The sequence below is a fragment of the Miniopterus natalensis genome, chromosome 15, assembly GCF_054644295.1.
Source record: "Miniopterus natalensis isolate mMinNat1 chromosome 15, mMinNat1.hap1, whole genome shotgun sequence".
Classification (NCBI taxonomy): Eukaryota; Metazoa; Chordata; class Mammalia; order Chiroptera; family Miniopteridae; genus Miniopterus; species Miniopterus natalensis.
The window spans coordinates 32875049-32890149 of record NC_142095.1 but is presented as its reverse complement, the minus strand read 5'-3'; the positions used below and the strand labels follow the sequence as shown (position 1 = coordinate 32890149).

Sequence of the window (15101 nt, the reverse complement as noted above, 5' to 3'; positions counted from 1 at the left end):
GAGTGGGGACAAATTCCAAGCTTCTGCCACCCCAGCCCAACTCAGTGTATGACTAACTTTACAGGAGGAACAGGTAGGCCATAGCCTCAGCGAAGGGTGACCAGGAACAGCTTCTGTGCTGATATAAACATTGTGCTTCCACGTGAGAAGGCCCACCGCATGGAGCCAGGATGGCACTGAGCCGGGCCCCCAGCCATAACTGCAAGAGCAGGAAAGCCCAGAATAAAAAGTGTTCTTTCTGCTGGCTCTGGCAGCTCCTCCCACATATGGCTGCAGGGTATGGGTCAGCTGCCAGCATTAACTCTCCACCTCTAGCTTTGGTAAACCAGGCCTTTGTCTTTGTTCTTAACAAACCCAAATAAACTTTTAAGTAAAGGGCAGAAGTGACACATTGTTCAATCTGAGAGTTACAGACTTAAGTACAGTCACTTACAAACCTAGCCTTTCTTGCTTTGTTTTGTTTGATTTGCCCTATATTGAAAAATGCCAGCTCACACTAGTGAGAAATATTCTTTGTGCCTACCTCCAGCTCATTTGGAAACCCTAAGGCTGAAAGTTCTGAACTGTCTGGCAAGCTAGGGAAGGCATTGATTAAGAGCTGTGTTACAGCTTGGTTAGTGCTTTACCACCTAAACACTTAAAAGGTGGTAATAAAATGCAACAATGAGAAGTTAGCCGAGTGTCTTAATCCTACCTTGCCAATCAAAGCCCTTCCAATAGGCAAATTTATTTTGTAAATTGTTATTTAGTGTATGGATTATATGGTTTGTTCAACTGCAAAATTATTTTTGGAAGAAAAAGTGCTGTTCTCTGTAACCCCACATTTTGGAGAATGATTTGACAATAGATTCCTCTTTTCCCTTAGACCTTTCCAACCTTCCAGAAAGAAACCCACCCTCATCCCAAAGAACACAGGCAATGATGTATCAGCATAAATCATTTATTGCGAACTCTCTAATATCACACACTAATGGGCCTGACAACTCACTCAGGAGTATTATGGATGGGGGCCAGGAGGTAGGGAGTGTGATGGAAGTATAGCAAGTGAAGACAGGTAGCTGCGGGGCAGACTTCGTGCCTTGCCTGCTGGTGACCAGTCTTGGTCAGCTAAGCTACCTTGGACAGGAAAGAGCTGGGTCGGGCCAAAACCCCTCAGTTCTCCTTTGGCCAGCCCACCCCAGGTTTCCAGCCCTTCCCCGCTTCCACATTCATAGTTTTGTGGGGATGAGGGAGGTGTAGGGAGGTAAGAAGCTCTCTAACTGCCAGGCTTGTGGGTGCTACCAGCTGAGCATGGGGTTCCCAGTCTAATCCTTGGCCGGGGAAGGACTCCAAGGACTTGGGTCTTCATTGCAGTATCTTCAGACAGGTCGGGATGAGGGATGGGGCCTTGCCCTTGGGGGACTGCCCTTCCTCTGTGGCATCCAGAAGCTGCTGCATGTAACAGGAAGTGCCGAGCAACATGTGGCCTGTGGCCTGCATGCTGAAGAGGGCCCAGCGAAGAGCTTCCCTGGGTGGAATGAGAAGGTAGTAGAGTCAAAACACAAAGAAAACCCCTGTCTGCATCTCCTAAATGTTCCTCCCTCATGGTCCCTTAATAATTTTATAACTTGTAGAGTTAGATGCAAACAGGAACAGATGTTGCCTTCCCCCAGCAAATGGGAAAGGGTCTATGGACATTACCTGCAAATTGTACCTTAATTGAGGTGTCCAAAATTAAGCTCATTTTAAAAAAAAAAGTCTTTATTGATTTAAGGGAGAAGGAGAGAGATAGAAACATCAATGATGAGAGAGTTGTTGATTGGCTGCCTCCTGCACATCCCTTACTGGGGATCGAACTTGCAACCGGGGCATGTGCCCCGACCGAGAATCAAACCACAATCTCCTGGATCATAGGTCGATGCTCAACCACTGAGCCACACCAGCTGGGCAAAATTTAAGCTCATTTAACAAGGCCTTTTATTTTTGTAATACTACTTGGACCAGTCAAGTAGTATTCATATTGATAACATGAAGATCATAACTCTGTCCTTCACAACATCTGTTCTAGACTCTGAGGCCTTTCCAAGTCATTTGTAGTAGTACTGGACATAAAGATACCATTTGATCCCACACAGGGTTAGGAGGTTGAAATGACACAAATTACTTAACATGGGGCCTGATGTGTAGAACAGTGGGGAAACATGGGGTTAAGAGTAGCTTGTTGAATGTTTGACTACTTTAACCAAATTCTTAGCCAAATCTGTTTAAAAGATAGGTCAGAGTCACTAGGGGTGTCAGTCCCAGGGGGGATTAGGGAGGGGAAAACAAAAGGAAAATAAATACTTTCTGGCTGATATTAAAACTTGTCTTCTATTAACCTTCATTCAATAAATTCTGGAGGAGGCCCTGGCCAGGTAGCTCAGTTGGTTAGAGCATCATCCGGATATGCCAAGATTGTGGGTTTGATCCCCAGTCAGGGCACATACAAGAAGCAACTAATGAATGCATAAATAAGTGGAACAACAAATCGATGTTTCTCTCTCTCCCCCTCCCTCTCTCTAAAAAAATAGATTAAATTAAATTAGAAATAAATAAATTGGGGGGGGGGCAGAAAGACAATTAGAACCATAAACATCTACACATAAAAATAGTTTTTAAATGTCATGGTTATATCTGAGATGTTTACTCATTTCTTATATTAGATAACTGAGGCTTAAAACCAGTTAAATAGGAATGAAATTCTGACACATTACAACATGGATGAACCTTGAAAACATTATGCTAAATAAAATAAGACAGACACAAAAGGACAGTCTTTTATGATTCCACTTGTATAGGCAAATTAACAGAGATAGAAAGTAGAACAGAGGTTACTAGGGGTTGGGGGGAGGGGAGTGGAGAGTTAGTGTTTAATGGGCACAGAGTTTCAGTTTGGGATGATGAAAATGTTCTGGAGATGAATGTTGCACAACACTGTAAATACCACAGAATTGTATACCTAATTGTACACCAGGGCTTGATCAGGATTTTCAAAAGTAAAATAGTTCTGGCCAGATAGCTCAGTTGGTTAGAGCATCATCCCAATATGCCAAGGTTGTGGGTTTGATCCCCTGTCTGGGCACATACAAGAAGCAACCAATGACTGCATAAATAAGTGGAACAACAAATCGATGTCTCTGTCTCTGTCTCTCTCTCCCTCTCTACCTTCTTCTCTCTCTTAAAATCATTAAATAAAAATAAGAAAAACTTTTTTGAAAAGTAAAGTAAAAAGTTAAAGTTCATTAGACAATACAAATGGCTATTGTCCATAGATATCCAAATTAATCCTGTCCTATGGAGTGACAATTATTTGAGTGCTCCCACCCCCATGGAAAAATCCAATTTTGTATCTATAAGTTTATTTCAGCATTCTTGGTGAATCTGTATATAGATGGGGTTTTGAGTTCTCCTTTGAACTGATTGTAACTTCTTGCTGGTTCTCTTATTAATTAATGAGTTCAATAAAACCTCTGACACATGTTCATTTTTAAACAGTTGATTAGAAGACTATTTAGGAAAACTTACTATTTTAAATGAAAAAAATAATTGTTATAGCGGAAGATAATTAGAAAACTAAATATATCCCGGTTCTACCTGGAGGAGTATGTGGACCCTTTGGCATACACTAGTGGAATCTAAAGCACTAGTTCAGCCATAAGATCTAGCAAATGCTGTCATGCTTCGCCAGCACCAATACAAGTTCCAGGCCTAAAAGGCTGAGGTCCACGTGAGCAGACAGGGGCTCTCCCGCTGCTGCATACCCACCCTGCCCCCAGCTAATACCAATTCACTCACTTCATGACACGCTTGGCCCCATAGCAGTGAAGATTGTAGGAAAGGGAGTATGTGCCATAGAGAGTCGCCTTTATATTCAGGCAGCCAAGGAAGTCCTGTGGGTTCAACTTGTATAGGTCGAAAGTTACACGGGCCACGTCGATCTTCTTGGCAGGCTTACGGGAGAGGGAGAGTTGGTATCTCGAGCCCTGTATCAAGACAATCATGTGGTTGGCACCCCTCAAGGACTTCTGACTCCCACTGTTCCCCCCCCACAGGGGGCACCTCACCTGCTCTGATGCGGGCTGCCATTTCTGCCCCTTCCGGAGGGCCATGAACACTGTGTCGTCTGCCAGGGTTTGGAAATACTCTTCTGTCTCTACCACTGTGCCATCTTCCTCCAGCACCAGGAAGAAGGGCTTGTCTGCCAGCATCAGGGCGTCCCGGACCTAGGGAATAAGGGTAGTGATGCTTATGCCATCCCCATGCGGCCATAGAGCTGGTATGGGGAAGATCCACATCATATCACCTTAGCTGTCAGGGAAAGAACAAGTGGGCTGGGGTCTATGAGTGAATTGGTATCAGGCTCTTACTGTGAGATCACTGTCCAAACATTCTGTATTATGGTATCTCTTGGTACCTGGCATCATAGTTAATATTCTAGAAGAGTGCTGTCCAGTAAAAGTATAATGGAAGTCACATATGTAATTTTCGATTGAGCTATAATTCATATGCTCTAAAATTCACCCTTTTAAAGTATAGAACTTAGTGTTTGTGGTACATTCACAAAGTTAGGCAACCACCACTATTTAATTTCAGAACCAAAAAAACCCAGTACCATTAGTAGTCATTCCCCATTCCCCAACCCATGGCAACCTCTACTCTACAGGATTTGCCTGTTCTGGACATTTCATATAAATAGAATCATGCATTATGTGGTCTTTTTAGACTGGCTTCTTAGTATGTTTCAAGATTCATCCATATTGCAACATGATTCACCCCTTTTTATGGCTGAATAATATTCTACTATAAAGATATACCACGTTTTTAATTGATTCATCAATTGATAGACATGTGGTTGTTTCTTTTTTTGAGTATCATGAATATGACAGTTATGATCATTCATGTACAAGTTTTTGAGTGAATGTATGTTTCCTATTTTCCTGTGTGTATGCCTAGAAGTGACATTGCTGAGTCATACAATCAACCCCATGTTTAACTTTTTGAGGAACTACCAAACTGTTTTCAAAAGCAGCCGCATCATTTTATATTTCCCCCAACAATGTATGAGGATTCCAATTCCTACCCAACCTCATCAACACTTGTTATTGTCTGTCTTCTTTTAGTCAGGTTAGTAGGTATGAAGTGATTCTGATTTATATTTCCCTAATGACAAAGATGTTGAATACATTTTCATGTGTTGTTACCCATTTGCATATCTTTACAGAAACGTCCCACTCAAATCCTTTGCCCATTTTTAATTAGGTTGTCTTTTCATTGTTGAGTTATGAGTTCTTTATATAGTCTTGATACTTGACTCTTATATGTGATTTGCAAATATTTTCTCCAATTCTGTGGGTTGTATTTTCATTTTTTTCATAGTGTCTATTGATTCACAAAAGTTTTTAATGTTTATTTTTTTTCTCCTTTGGTTGGTTGTGCTTTGGTGTCATATCTAAGAGACCAAGATCATGAAGTCTTATACCTATGAGTTTTATGGTTTTAGCTCTACATTCAGCTCTTTAATCTATTTTGACTTAATTTTGTACATAGTGTGAGGTAAGGATCCAATTTTATTCTTTTGCTTGTGGTTATCCCATTGTCCCACCACCATTTGTTGAAAAGAGTATTCTTTCGCTATTGAATAGTCTTGGCAGCCTGCCAAAAATCAATTGACCATAGATACATGGGTTCATTTCTGGACTTTCAATTCTAGTCCATTGATTTGTATGTATTATGGGCTGAACTGTACCCCCATCCCCCAAATTTACATGTCAAAGACCTAATTCTTAGTACCTCAGAATGTGACTGTATTGGGAAGTAGGGTCTTTAAAGAGGTAAATAATTTAAAATTAGGTCATTAGGGCAGGGCCCTAATCCAATATTACTAGTATCCTTATAAGAAAGGAAGATTAGGACAAGAAACGTACAGAGAGGGAAGATCATGTGCACATGAAAATGGCCATCTATAAGCCAAGGAGAGAGGCCTCAGAAGAAACCAACCTGAAAATACCTTTATCTAGCCTCCTGATTTGAGAGAAAATAAATTTCTGTTGTTTAAGTACCAGTCTGTAATATTGCAGCCCTAGCAAACTAAGAGCGTGTCTATCCTTATGTCGAAACCACCAAGTCTTGATTACTGACTTTACCTTTGTAGTAAGATTTGAAAGCAGGAAGGGTGAGTCCTCCAGCTTTGTATTTTTTCAAGGTTGTTTGGCTATTCTGAGTCCACTGTATTTCCATATAAATTTTAGATTCAGCTTGTCAATATCTGCGAAAAGAGTAGCTGGGATTTTGATGGGGATTGTATGGAATCTGCAGATCAAGTTGGGGACCATTGCCATCTAAACAATATTAAATCTTCCAATCTCTGAGCACATTTGTCTTTTCATTATTTAGATTATTTTTAGTTCTTCAATTTAATTTATCTCAACAATGTTAATATTCAATCTGTAAGCTTATACTTCTTTTAAATTTATTCTTAAATATTTTATTCTTATTTATACTATTATAAATTGCTCTCTTAATTTTATTTTCAGATTATTTATTGCCAGTGTATGGAATTACAACTGATTTTTATCTATTGATCTTATATCTTGCAACCTTGCCGAGCTCATTTATTAGCTCTAATTGTGTGTGTGTGTTCCTTAGGGTTTTCAATATATAAGATCGTCGTCTGCAAATAGAGATAGTTTCACTTCTTCTTTCCAATTAGGATGGCTTTTTTTTGTTTTTAATGATCTTGCCAAGTTACCCTGGCTAGAACCTCCAGTACAACGTTGAATAAAAGTGGCAAGAGCAGATGGCCTTATCTTCTTCCTGACCTTAGGGGAAGGTTTTCAGAATTCCACCATTAAGTATAATGTTAGCTGTCCATTTTTCATAGGTGCTTTTCATCACAGGTATGTAATTTTAAACTTTCTAATCACATGCCCTGGCCAGTGTGGCTCGGTGGATAGAGCGTAGGCCCTGTGCACCGAAGGGCACATACCTGGGATGCAGGGTTGATCCCTGGCCTGGTCAGGGCATGTGAGGGAAGCAACCAATTGATGGTCACACGTGGATGTGTGTGTCTCCCTCTCCCCCTCCCTCCCTTCCACTCTATCTAAAAATCAATGGAAAAAATATCCTTGGGTCAGGATTAACAAAATAAATGAATAAATAAATAAATTTTCTAATAGCCACATTAAAATAAAAACAGGTAAAATTACTTATATTTAATTCAATCTAAAAAATATATAATTAAGATAAAAATTTATAAGATTTTACATTTTTTTCATATTAAGTCTTCAAAATCCTATATGTACTTTATATGAAAATACATCTCAATTTTAACTAGATAAATTTCAAGAATTCAGTAACCACATGTAACTATTAGCTACTGCATTGGATAGTGAAACTCTAGAGATAAACAGACCTAGGTTTGAATTCTAGCTTCCCTATTATCATTGTCCTGAACTTAATGAAGTCACCTCATCTCTCTAAACTAGTTTCATCATCTAAAACGCTGAGGCAAGTACAGTCTTAGGACCCTCACAATGATCAAATGCGAAAGTATATGAGATGACAGCCTAGGTTTAAATCCCAGTGAATAAACTTGACCTCTGCCCCTAGAAAACGGGAATAATTGTAACTACCTCAAGGTTATGATTATAAGAAATGCGATATATGTCATTTGACAGGGTATGTAGTCCATAATGTGCATTTACTAAATTTTACACTACACTAATTAAAATGGAAAGAGACCCATGACATGTTATAGGATGAACTGTCAGCTCCATACTACATAACCCCACTTAAGTAAGTTATATATAAGGATAAACTTCAGGACATACACAGTCACACCATTAGTTATCTTGGAATAGTAGAATTTTCACTTTACTTTTCTTACTTGAATTCATTAGAGAACATATTTTTCTGCTTAAAGTCCTTTAATATAGGCCTGGGATGAGCAACAGACCAACAGCAATGAACACAGCTAGCTCCCAGATCTTGGTTTCTGAATACCACTCTTCACTAAAATGAAGCAGACCTCCTTAGAAGAAGGGGTGAACTCAAGGGCTAGGGCAGGGGGAGTACAAGATGAGCCTATAATACCTTCTTGTGCCAGAAAGTCAGAAAGCACAGCACAGAAATAGGGCTGAAGGGTGTTCCACTGGCCAAGTCTGGGATAATTTGAGCATCAATAAATAATCTATTGCCATCCTTATATCCCATTTAAATGGGGATACCTGAGTCCTTTTTGATATAAGTAAATGAATAAATTGAAATTTAGATGCAGAATGAGATTTTACTTATTACAAAGTACTTCCCTAGAAAATAAACACAAAGGAAAAATAACAACTTTATATAGGGAAGCCTGACTGTATCTTTAAATTTTGTTGTTGTTTTGGGTTTTTTGTTTGTTTGTTTTAAATATATCTGTATTGATTTCAGAGAGAGGAAGGAAGAGGAAGAGAGAGAGAGAATTATCAGTGATGAGAGAGTCATCATTGATCAGCTGCCTCCTGCACGCTGCCTCGAGACCACAACCTGGGCATGTGCCCTGACCAGGAATTGAACCACGATCTCCTGGATCCTAAGTTGATGCTCAACCACTGAGCCACGCCTGGCTGGGCTAAATTTTTTCTTTAATTATTGATTTGAGAGAGAGAGAGAGAAACATCGATTTGTTGTTCCACTTATTGATGCATTCATTGGTTGATTCTTGTATGTGCCCTTACCAGGGATTGAACTCACAACCTTGGTATATCAGGACAACACTCTAACCAACTGAGCTATCTGTCCAGGGCCCTGACTATACCTTTTTATTCAAATATTCAAAGTTAAACAGTAATGTAACAAATTAAAATTGTATGCAATTAAATAATTCTAAACTAAAGGAGAGTAAACAAAACAACTGGCTTATAATCTTCAAAACAGTCAAAGCCATGAAAGTCAAAGAAATTGAGGAACTCTTTCAGATTGAAGGAGACTAAAGAGATGCACAGTCCTGGCCGGTGTTGCTCAGTGGTAGAGTGCTGGCCAGCACACTGAAGGGTCGCAGGTTCAATTGCAGTCAAGGGCACGTACCTGGCTTGCAGGTTTGTGTCCCTCTTCCCAGGTCTCTCTCACATCGATATTTCTCTCTCTCTCTCTCCCCCCCTCCTCCCCCTCCCTCCTACTCTCTCTAATAATCAATGGAAAAAATATCCTTGGGTGAGGTTTAACCTAAAAAAAAAAGTGAGAGATGCACAGTTCCCTGGCATAGTAGCTCAGTTGCTTAGAGAATCGTCCAATACACCAAGGTTGTGGGTTCAGTCTCTGGTCAGGGCACATATAAGAATCAACCAATGAATGCATAAGTAAGTGGAACAATAAATCAATGTCTCTGTCTCTGTCTCTCTCTCCCTTCCCCTTCATCATTCTCTCTAAAATCAATCAATCAATAAAAAAAGAGATTCACAATTAAATAGAACACTTGATTTCGACCTGGGTCCTTTCGCTACAAAGCACATTAGTGGAATAATTGAATGTAGTCTCAAGATCAAGTGTTAGTTATATAATATTATATTTTCCATGATTTTGAAGGTTGTATTGTGATTATATAGGAGAATATCCTTGTTTGGAGAAAACACACATTGAATGATAGGTATCAAGAATGATAGGCATCAGGTCAGCAGCTTACTCTCAAGTACTTCAGGAAGTCTCATATTGTTCTTGCAACTTATGTTAGTTTAAGATTGTTTCAAAATTAGTTTTTATAAAAAAATCCTTCAATGGCTTACTGTTATCTTTTAACATGAAACCCAACTGTTCTCTGCCATAGCCAATAAGGGACTTCATACCCTGGTCTCTGCCAACCATATCTCCTTACCCTTTCTCCCCTCACTCTCTCTGCCCCTTTCTTTCTTTGCCAAATTTGGAAAGGCAGTCTGGATAGAAGGATGTCCTGCTAGCTCTGTTGGTAAGATTCACTTCTGACCTGTGGTCCATCTTAGAAAGCTGGACCTTCACTGCTGTTCCTCCCTGGATCCTCTGTTAGGGCTCTGACAAGGAATTCCCAAACTCAGTGACTATAAGAATCCCCCAAAGAACCTGTTAAAAATCACAATTCCTGTGCCTCGCTCATGACCTAATCAGTCTCAGGGGGAGAAGTCTGGGAAGCCATGTGTTAACAAGGCCATTTTAATGCATAAGGTGGTCCCCGAACCTCAGGGTGGAAAATAGTGCAGAGTCTAGACTCAAGTGTGAAGGAGCCCTTTAGATTCAAGCCACAAGAAATGTAGTCTGGCACAATCAGAAGCCTCACAAGGAGGGGAAACTGGCTTCCAGGAAGAATGGGCCTAATTTAGAGAAATGAGAGAGAGAACCTAGAATAGAGAGTTAGATCGGCTATGATTTCTACACAGACTAGTAATTGGAAGCCTAATTCAAACATTTGACCTGTGTTGGGCACCTGGACTTGTAGATGAGCAGGGTCCCAACCCCTGGAGCTGATAAGTTAGTGGGGCAGTGAAGCACATGACTAACATGGAGCCAGAATAGACGAGGCTGTGGGCTGGGCAGTGGGAGAAGATACCCTCAACCAGTGGAGAGAGAGCCTGGAAACAGGGAGGGGTGTCATTCTTGCCTGTTGCTACCACCATCCACTAGCTCTGTATATCCTTCGTTTCCTCCTCTGGAAGCTTACCTGATTAACAGTTTGAAGAAAGTCTTCCCCAGCTACCAAAAAAACCTTCCATGGAAGGCTAATGTAGGAGACAGGCTGAGGACAACTGCCCTGGCTGAAGGGAGGAGATGGCGAAGGGAATGTCTACAATCTAGCCCATTTCCCCAACTTCCAGGCACTTCTACAAGTTTAAGAACCAGTGGAAAAGGCAACCTAAGGATCCTTCCAGGAAGAAAATATGCTCTGAAAATAACCACTGATCGTTGGTGTAGGAAGGCAACATACTGCCCTCCCCGTGTGAACAGACAGACATCACTAAGCAATTGGACAGCCCTCCAGGGAGACACTACCAGCCCATCTGACCTGGCAGGAGAAAGGAAATCTTTTGACCATGTAAGCCATGAACTTCATCCTTATTGCACTCCCAACTCATGACCAGGAGGACAGAGGCCGCAGACAGGGCCAACTCTGAGCCAAGGTCCCAGTGGCTGGCTGCGCGGAGGTCAGGCCCACCTCTCACCTTGTGGAGGAGGTCCTCCAGGCTGTGCGCCGTGACACCCTTCCGCACACTCCGGTCCTGGGTGCTCACTCGGCAGGGCCGGGCTCTGAGGGCCTCGGGGCTGGGCTCCGACAGCAGCTGCTGGGTCACCACCGAGGTGCTCACTGCCACATACCTAGGAGTGGTTTGGGGCATCAGAATACACTGTCTGCTGCTTCCCAGCTCTCACCCTATAGCAGGATAACTCACTTCCCAATTCCTAGGCTGAGCTCACCATATTCCTCCTCCAGTACCACCTAATTTAGATAGCCTTACTCAAAAGTCAGCTACATCAGTGCGTCTCAGACTTTAATGGGCATATATAAATTCTCTGGGGATCTTGCTGAAATGCAGATTCTGATTCAGTAGGTCTAGGTGGGGTCTGAGATGCTATGTGTCTAATAAGTTCCCAAATGATATTGACTCTGCTAGTTCTCAGGCCATGAGGAGGAACAAAGTGACAGAAGACCCACCCCACATTCCCCCAATTCCACTGTCCTCTCTTGGCCTCACTCTTCTCACCTGTAAAGTGAGATGAAGTGGAGAAGCTGACGTCAGTGTAAGGTATTTTTGAACTCTGACATACATAATGTAGAACCAAAGGAGTGGAGGAAACCTGGGTTTTGGAGTCAGGCAAGCCAAAGTTCAAATCCTGGCCCCACTACCCATTTGCTAGGTGATTGAGAGCATCAGTTCGGTGTCCCAGATTCCTCATCTATTATTTGGTATAATAATCCCCGCTTCCCAAAGTCATGGTGAGGTTTAAATGAGATCAAGAATGAAAGCACCAAGCACAGTGTGGTGGTAATCTTGGGTCCCACTCCAGGCCTCCTGGATGAGAATCTGCATTTTATCAAGATATCTGTGTGACTATGTGCCACTGAAATTTGAGAAGCTCTGCCCTACAGCTCATAGGTAGCTTCCCTTCCCTTCCACCCTTGGCTCTCCTCACCTGGAGAGGGACTTGGGGTTGAGAAGGCTGAGAGACTTCATGGCATATTCCATCCTTGTCAGCTGGACTGCATTGGACCTGGGAATGAAGCAGAAACAGCTCATTACTGTGGGCTGGGAGGGTTTCCTCTCTCTGATCATTTGACACAGTACAACCCCACCCCCATCCAGCAAGCTTCCACTCTGGTCTCCCCTCTCAACTCATAGACACTTTCCCCAGCCCTTCTCCTGTCCAACCCCATGCACACCAACTATGACCAAGCTGGAGACCCCCTCAGTTCCCATGCTCAGCCCCACTCAGCAGCTGCTCCACACTCCGTAGTACCACTCACTCCATGTTTCTCTGACTCTGGCTCTGATCACACTGATCAGGGATTCCAAGTTGGAGCTAAAGAGGCCCGGCCTGGTTAATTCCTGTCCCTGGGGGCAGAGTCCACTTTATGCTGGCAGGAGGTGAGTCACACCACCTCACACTGCTGGGGACTATTCCCTCAGCTATAGTCCAGAGACATCACAGGTCAGGCCCTCACAGGCCAGGCAGCCCAGTGTAAGCCTTCTCTCTCCCATAGGTCCTTGAGCAATCCAAACCCTCCTGAGGCTTCCCACTGACTAAAGGGACTTTCTGCGATGATGGACATGTTCTATATCTATTCTCTCTGTTTCCGGAGCTACTAGCCCAATGTGGCTATTGAGCCCTTGAAATGTTGCTAGTATGCCTAAGGAGCTGGATTTTTAATTTTACTTAATGCAAACTAATTTAAATTTAAGTAGCCATGGTGTCTTATGGCTACTGGCAACCATACTGGACAGCACAGCTCCTGCTGACAGCCTTGGGCTCGCCTGCCACCACTTTATCTCCTAAACCTTCTCCTGCAGCTTTTGCATGCTCCATGCTTTGCACAGGCAGTTCCCTGGCCCTGCTATGCCTTCCTCTGGCCCAGGGCTAAATGTTTGTAGCTTTGAAGCCCCAGTTGCCTTGCTCTCCACTCCTTGGAAAGCCTTACATGACTCACAGAGTCTCCCCTTCAACCTGCCCTTCCTACTTCTTAGCCAAGTGTCTATTTCTGTCTTAGCCCAGAGGGCCCTGGGTGCCTGGCCCTGGGCTGTTCTCCCTAATCCTGGTCCCCAGCACAGAGAGGGCCTGGCACTGAGCAAGGGACTCAAAGAGTGGTCATGGAAGAAAAGCCCTCTCCCCAGTCAGGTACAATCACTCTTTCCCTCTAACAGCGTGGGGAGGGGCTCCTCAGACCTGCCTTGCAGTGAAAGCCGCCTCCCTCCCTTCGCACTACCCCAGCCGCAGGGTCTGGCCTCACTGCTCACTCCCACTCCCCATCCACAGCAAAACCCTGCCAAGCCCCACCTCACCTGCTCGCCCAGAGCCAAAACACAAAACACCCCAAACCAAAACACTCCTTACCTCCCCCTCACAGCCTCCCAACCTCCTCCTAGCACTGCCCTGTTCAGCTCAGCCATCCTTCCATTTTATTTCCAGCTCCCCGGGGAAGCCCCTCCCCTGGCCTTCGGCGCCAGCTGGGGCCGAGAGCACGGCCAGTGAGCCTACTGCTTTCACCCGAGGGGCTTCTGGCCGGCCTAACTTCCAGAAAACGTCCCAAAGGAGGGGAGAGGGCATGTTACAACAGCTCACAGGGTCTGGCCCAGGACGCGACAGCAGACACAGAGGGCACAAAAACAGGCCCACGTGGGCTGTGGCCCCAGCCCCGCCCATGCCAGCCTTTTGCGTGCAGACAAGCTGCCTTATGTCCGTGAGCTCGAGTTTCTCTCCCTGTACAACACGGAATAACGATTCCTGTGTCGAAGGGTTCAGCGAGGATTTGTGATCATAAAAGTAAAGGGCTTTGCACCAAAGACACTTAATAGACAGGAGAGAATAGTGATGTCATTAATAATAATATAATTATTTAATAATAGCAGAGACTAAGACTAGCTGAAATGCATAGTGGTTTAGAGGGTAAGATCTATGACCCAACAATTCTACTCCTAGATAGATAGATAGACGATAGATGATGATGATAGATGATTGATGATAGATAGATAGATAGATAGATAGATAGATAGATAGATAGATAGATAGATGATAGATAGATAGACAGAAAAGTAGTTGCATAGATATCTACTCATATATCTATGTATATATATGAGACATAAAAACATATGTCCATACAAAAACTTATACATGAGTGTTCATAGCATTATTCGTAATAGCCAAAAGTTAGAAACAACCCAAATGTTCATCAATTGATGAATGGATTAAAAGATGTGGTATATCCATAAATAAAATATTATTTGTCCATAAAAAGGATGAACTTTGAAAACATATACAAGGTGAAAGAAGCCATTCACAGCAGATCACATATATATTTTTATGCTTCCACTTGTATGAAATATCTAGAATAGGCAAAACTATAAAGGCAGAAAATATATTAGTGGTTGCTTAGGGCTGGGGCTGGGGAATGGAAGGTGACTGTTAATGGTTACGGGGTTTCTTTCAGGCGAGACAAGAATGTTCTAATTCATTAATCTAATCACAATTTTGTTTTGGCGATGGCTGCACAACCCTATAAGTACACTAAAAATCATTGAATTGCATACTTGAGTGGGAGAATTGTATGGTATATAAATTATATCCAATAATACTTTTTTTTTTTTTTTAAAGAGTCCAAGCTCATCTTTCACACTAGTGCAACAGAATCACCTGGAGGGTCTGTTAAAATTCAGATTGCTGGGCTCCACCTGAGTTTCTGACTCAGTATGTCTGGGGTGGGACCTAAGAAAGTATATTTCTAACAGATTCCTAGGCGATACTGAAGCTGTGGCTCCTTAGGTACAACACTTTGAAAATCAGCAGTCTTGCCCTAGCCAGTTTGGCTCAGTGGTTAGAGAGTTGGCCTGCGGACTTGAAGAGCCCAGTTCGATTCTGGCCAAGGGCAC

The 15101-nt window shown here is 42.7% G+C and overlaps 1 protein-coding gene across 1 annotated transcript; it reads right to left on the bottom strand.

The window, feature by feature from the left end:
• Nucleotides 1-962: 962 nt before the first annotated feature.
• CIDEC (cell death inducing DFFA like effector c) lies at nucleotides 963-13797 on the bottom strand. Its single transcript, XM_016209977.2, has 6 exons — nucleotides 13570-13797; nucleotides 12154-12231; nucleotides 11184-11337; nucleotides 4083-4241; nucleotides 3814-4001; nucleotides 963-1507 (listed from the first exon to the last, which is right to left on the bottom strand). The coding sequence occupies exons 1-6, from the start codon at nucleotides 13623-13625 to the stop codon at nucleotides 1345-1347; spliced, it is 798 nt and encodes a 265-aa protein (XP_016065463.2). The 5' UTR covers nucleotides 13626-13797; the 3' UTR covers nucleotides 963-1344.
• Between the last annotated feature and the right edge of the window lie 1304 nt (nucleotides 13798-15101).

Bases quoted from the DNA above. Each gene is read 5' to 3' on its own strand.
- CIDEC (XM_016209977.2), bottom strand. From the start codon at position 13,625: ATGGCTGAGCTGAACAGGGCAGTGCTAGGAGGAGGTTGGGAGGCTGTG. The intron at 4,242-11,183 runs GTGAGAGGTGGG...CTTATTCCCTAG, and splicing joins TGGAGGACCTCCTCCACAAG to GTCCGGGACGCCCTGATGCT. The intron at 1,508-3,813 runs GTGAGTGAATTG...CATTCCACCCAG, and splicing joins GGGGCCAAGCGTGTCATGAA to GGAAGCTCTTCGCTGGGCCC.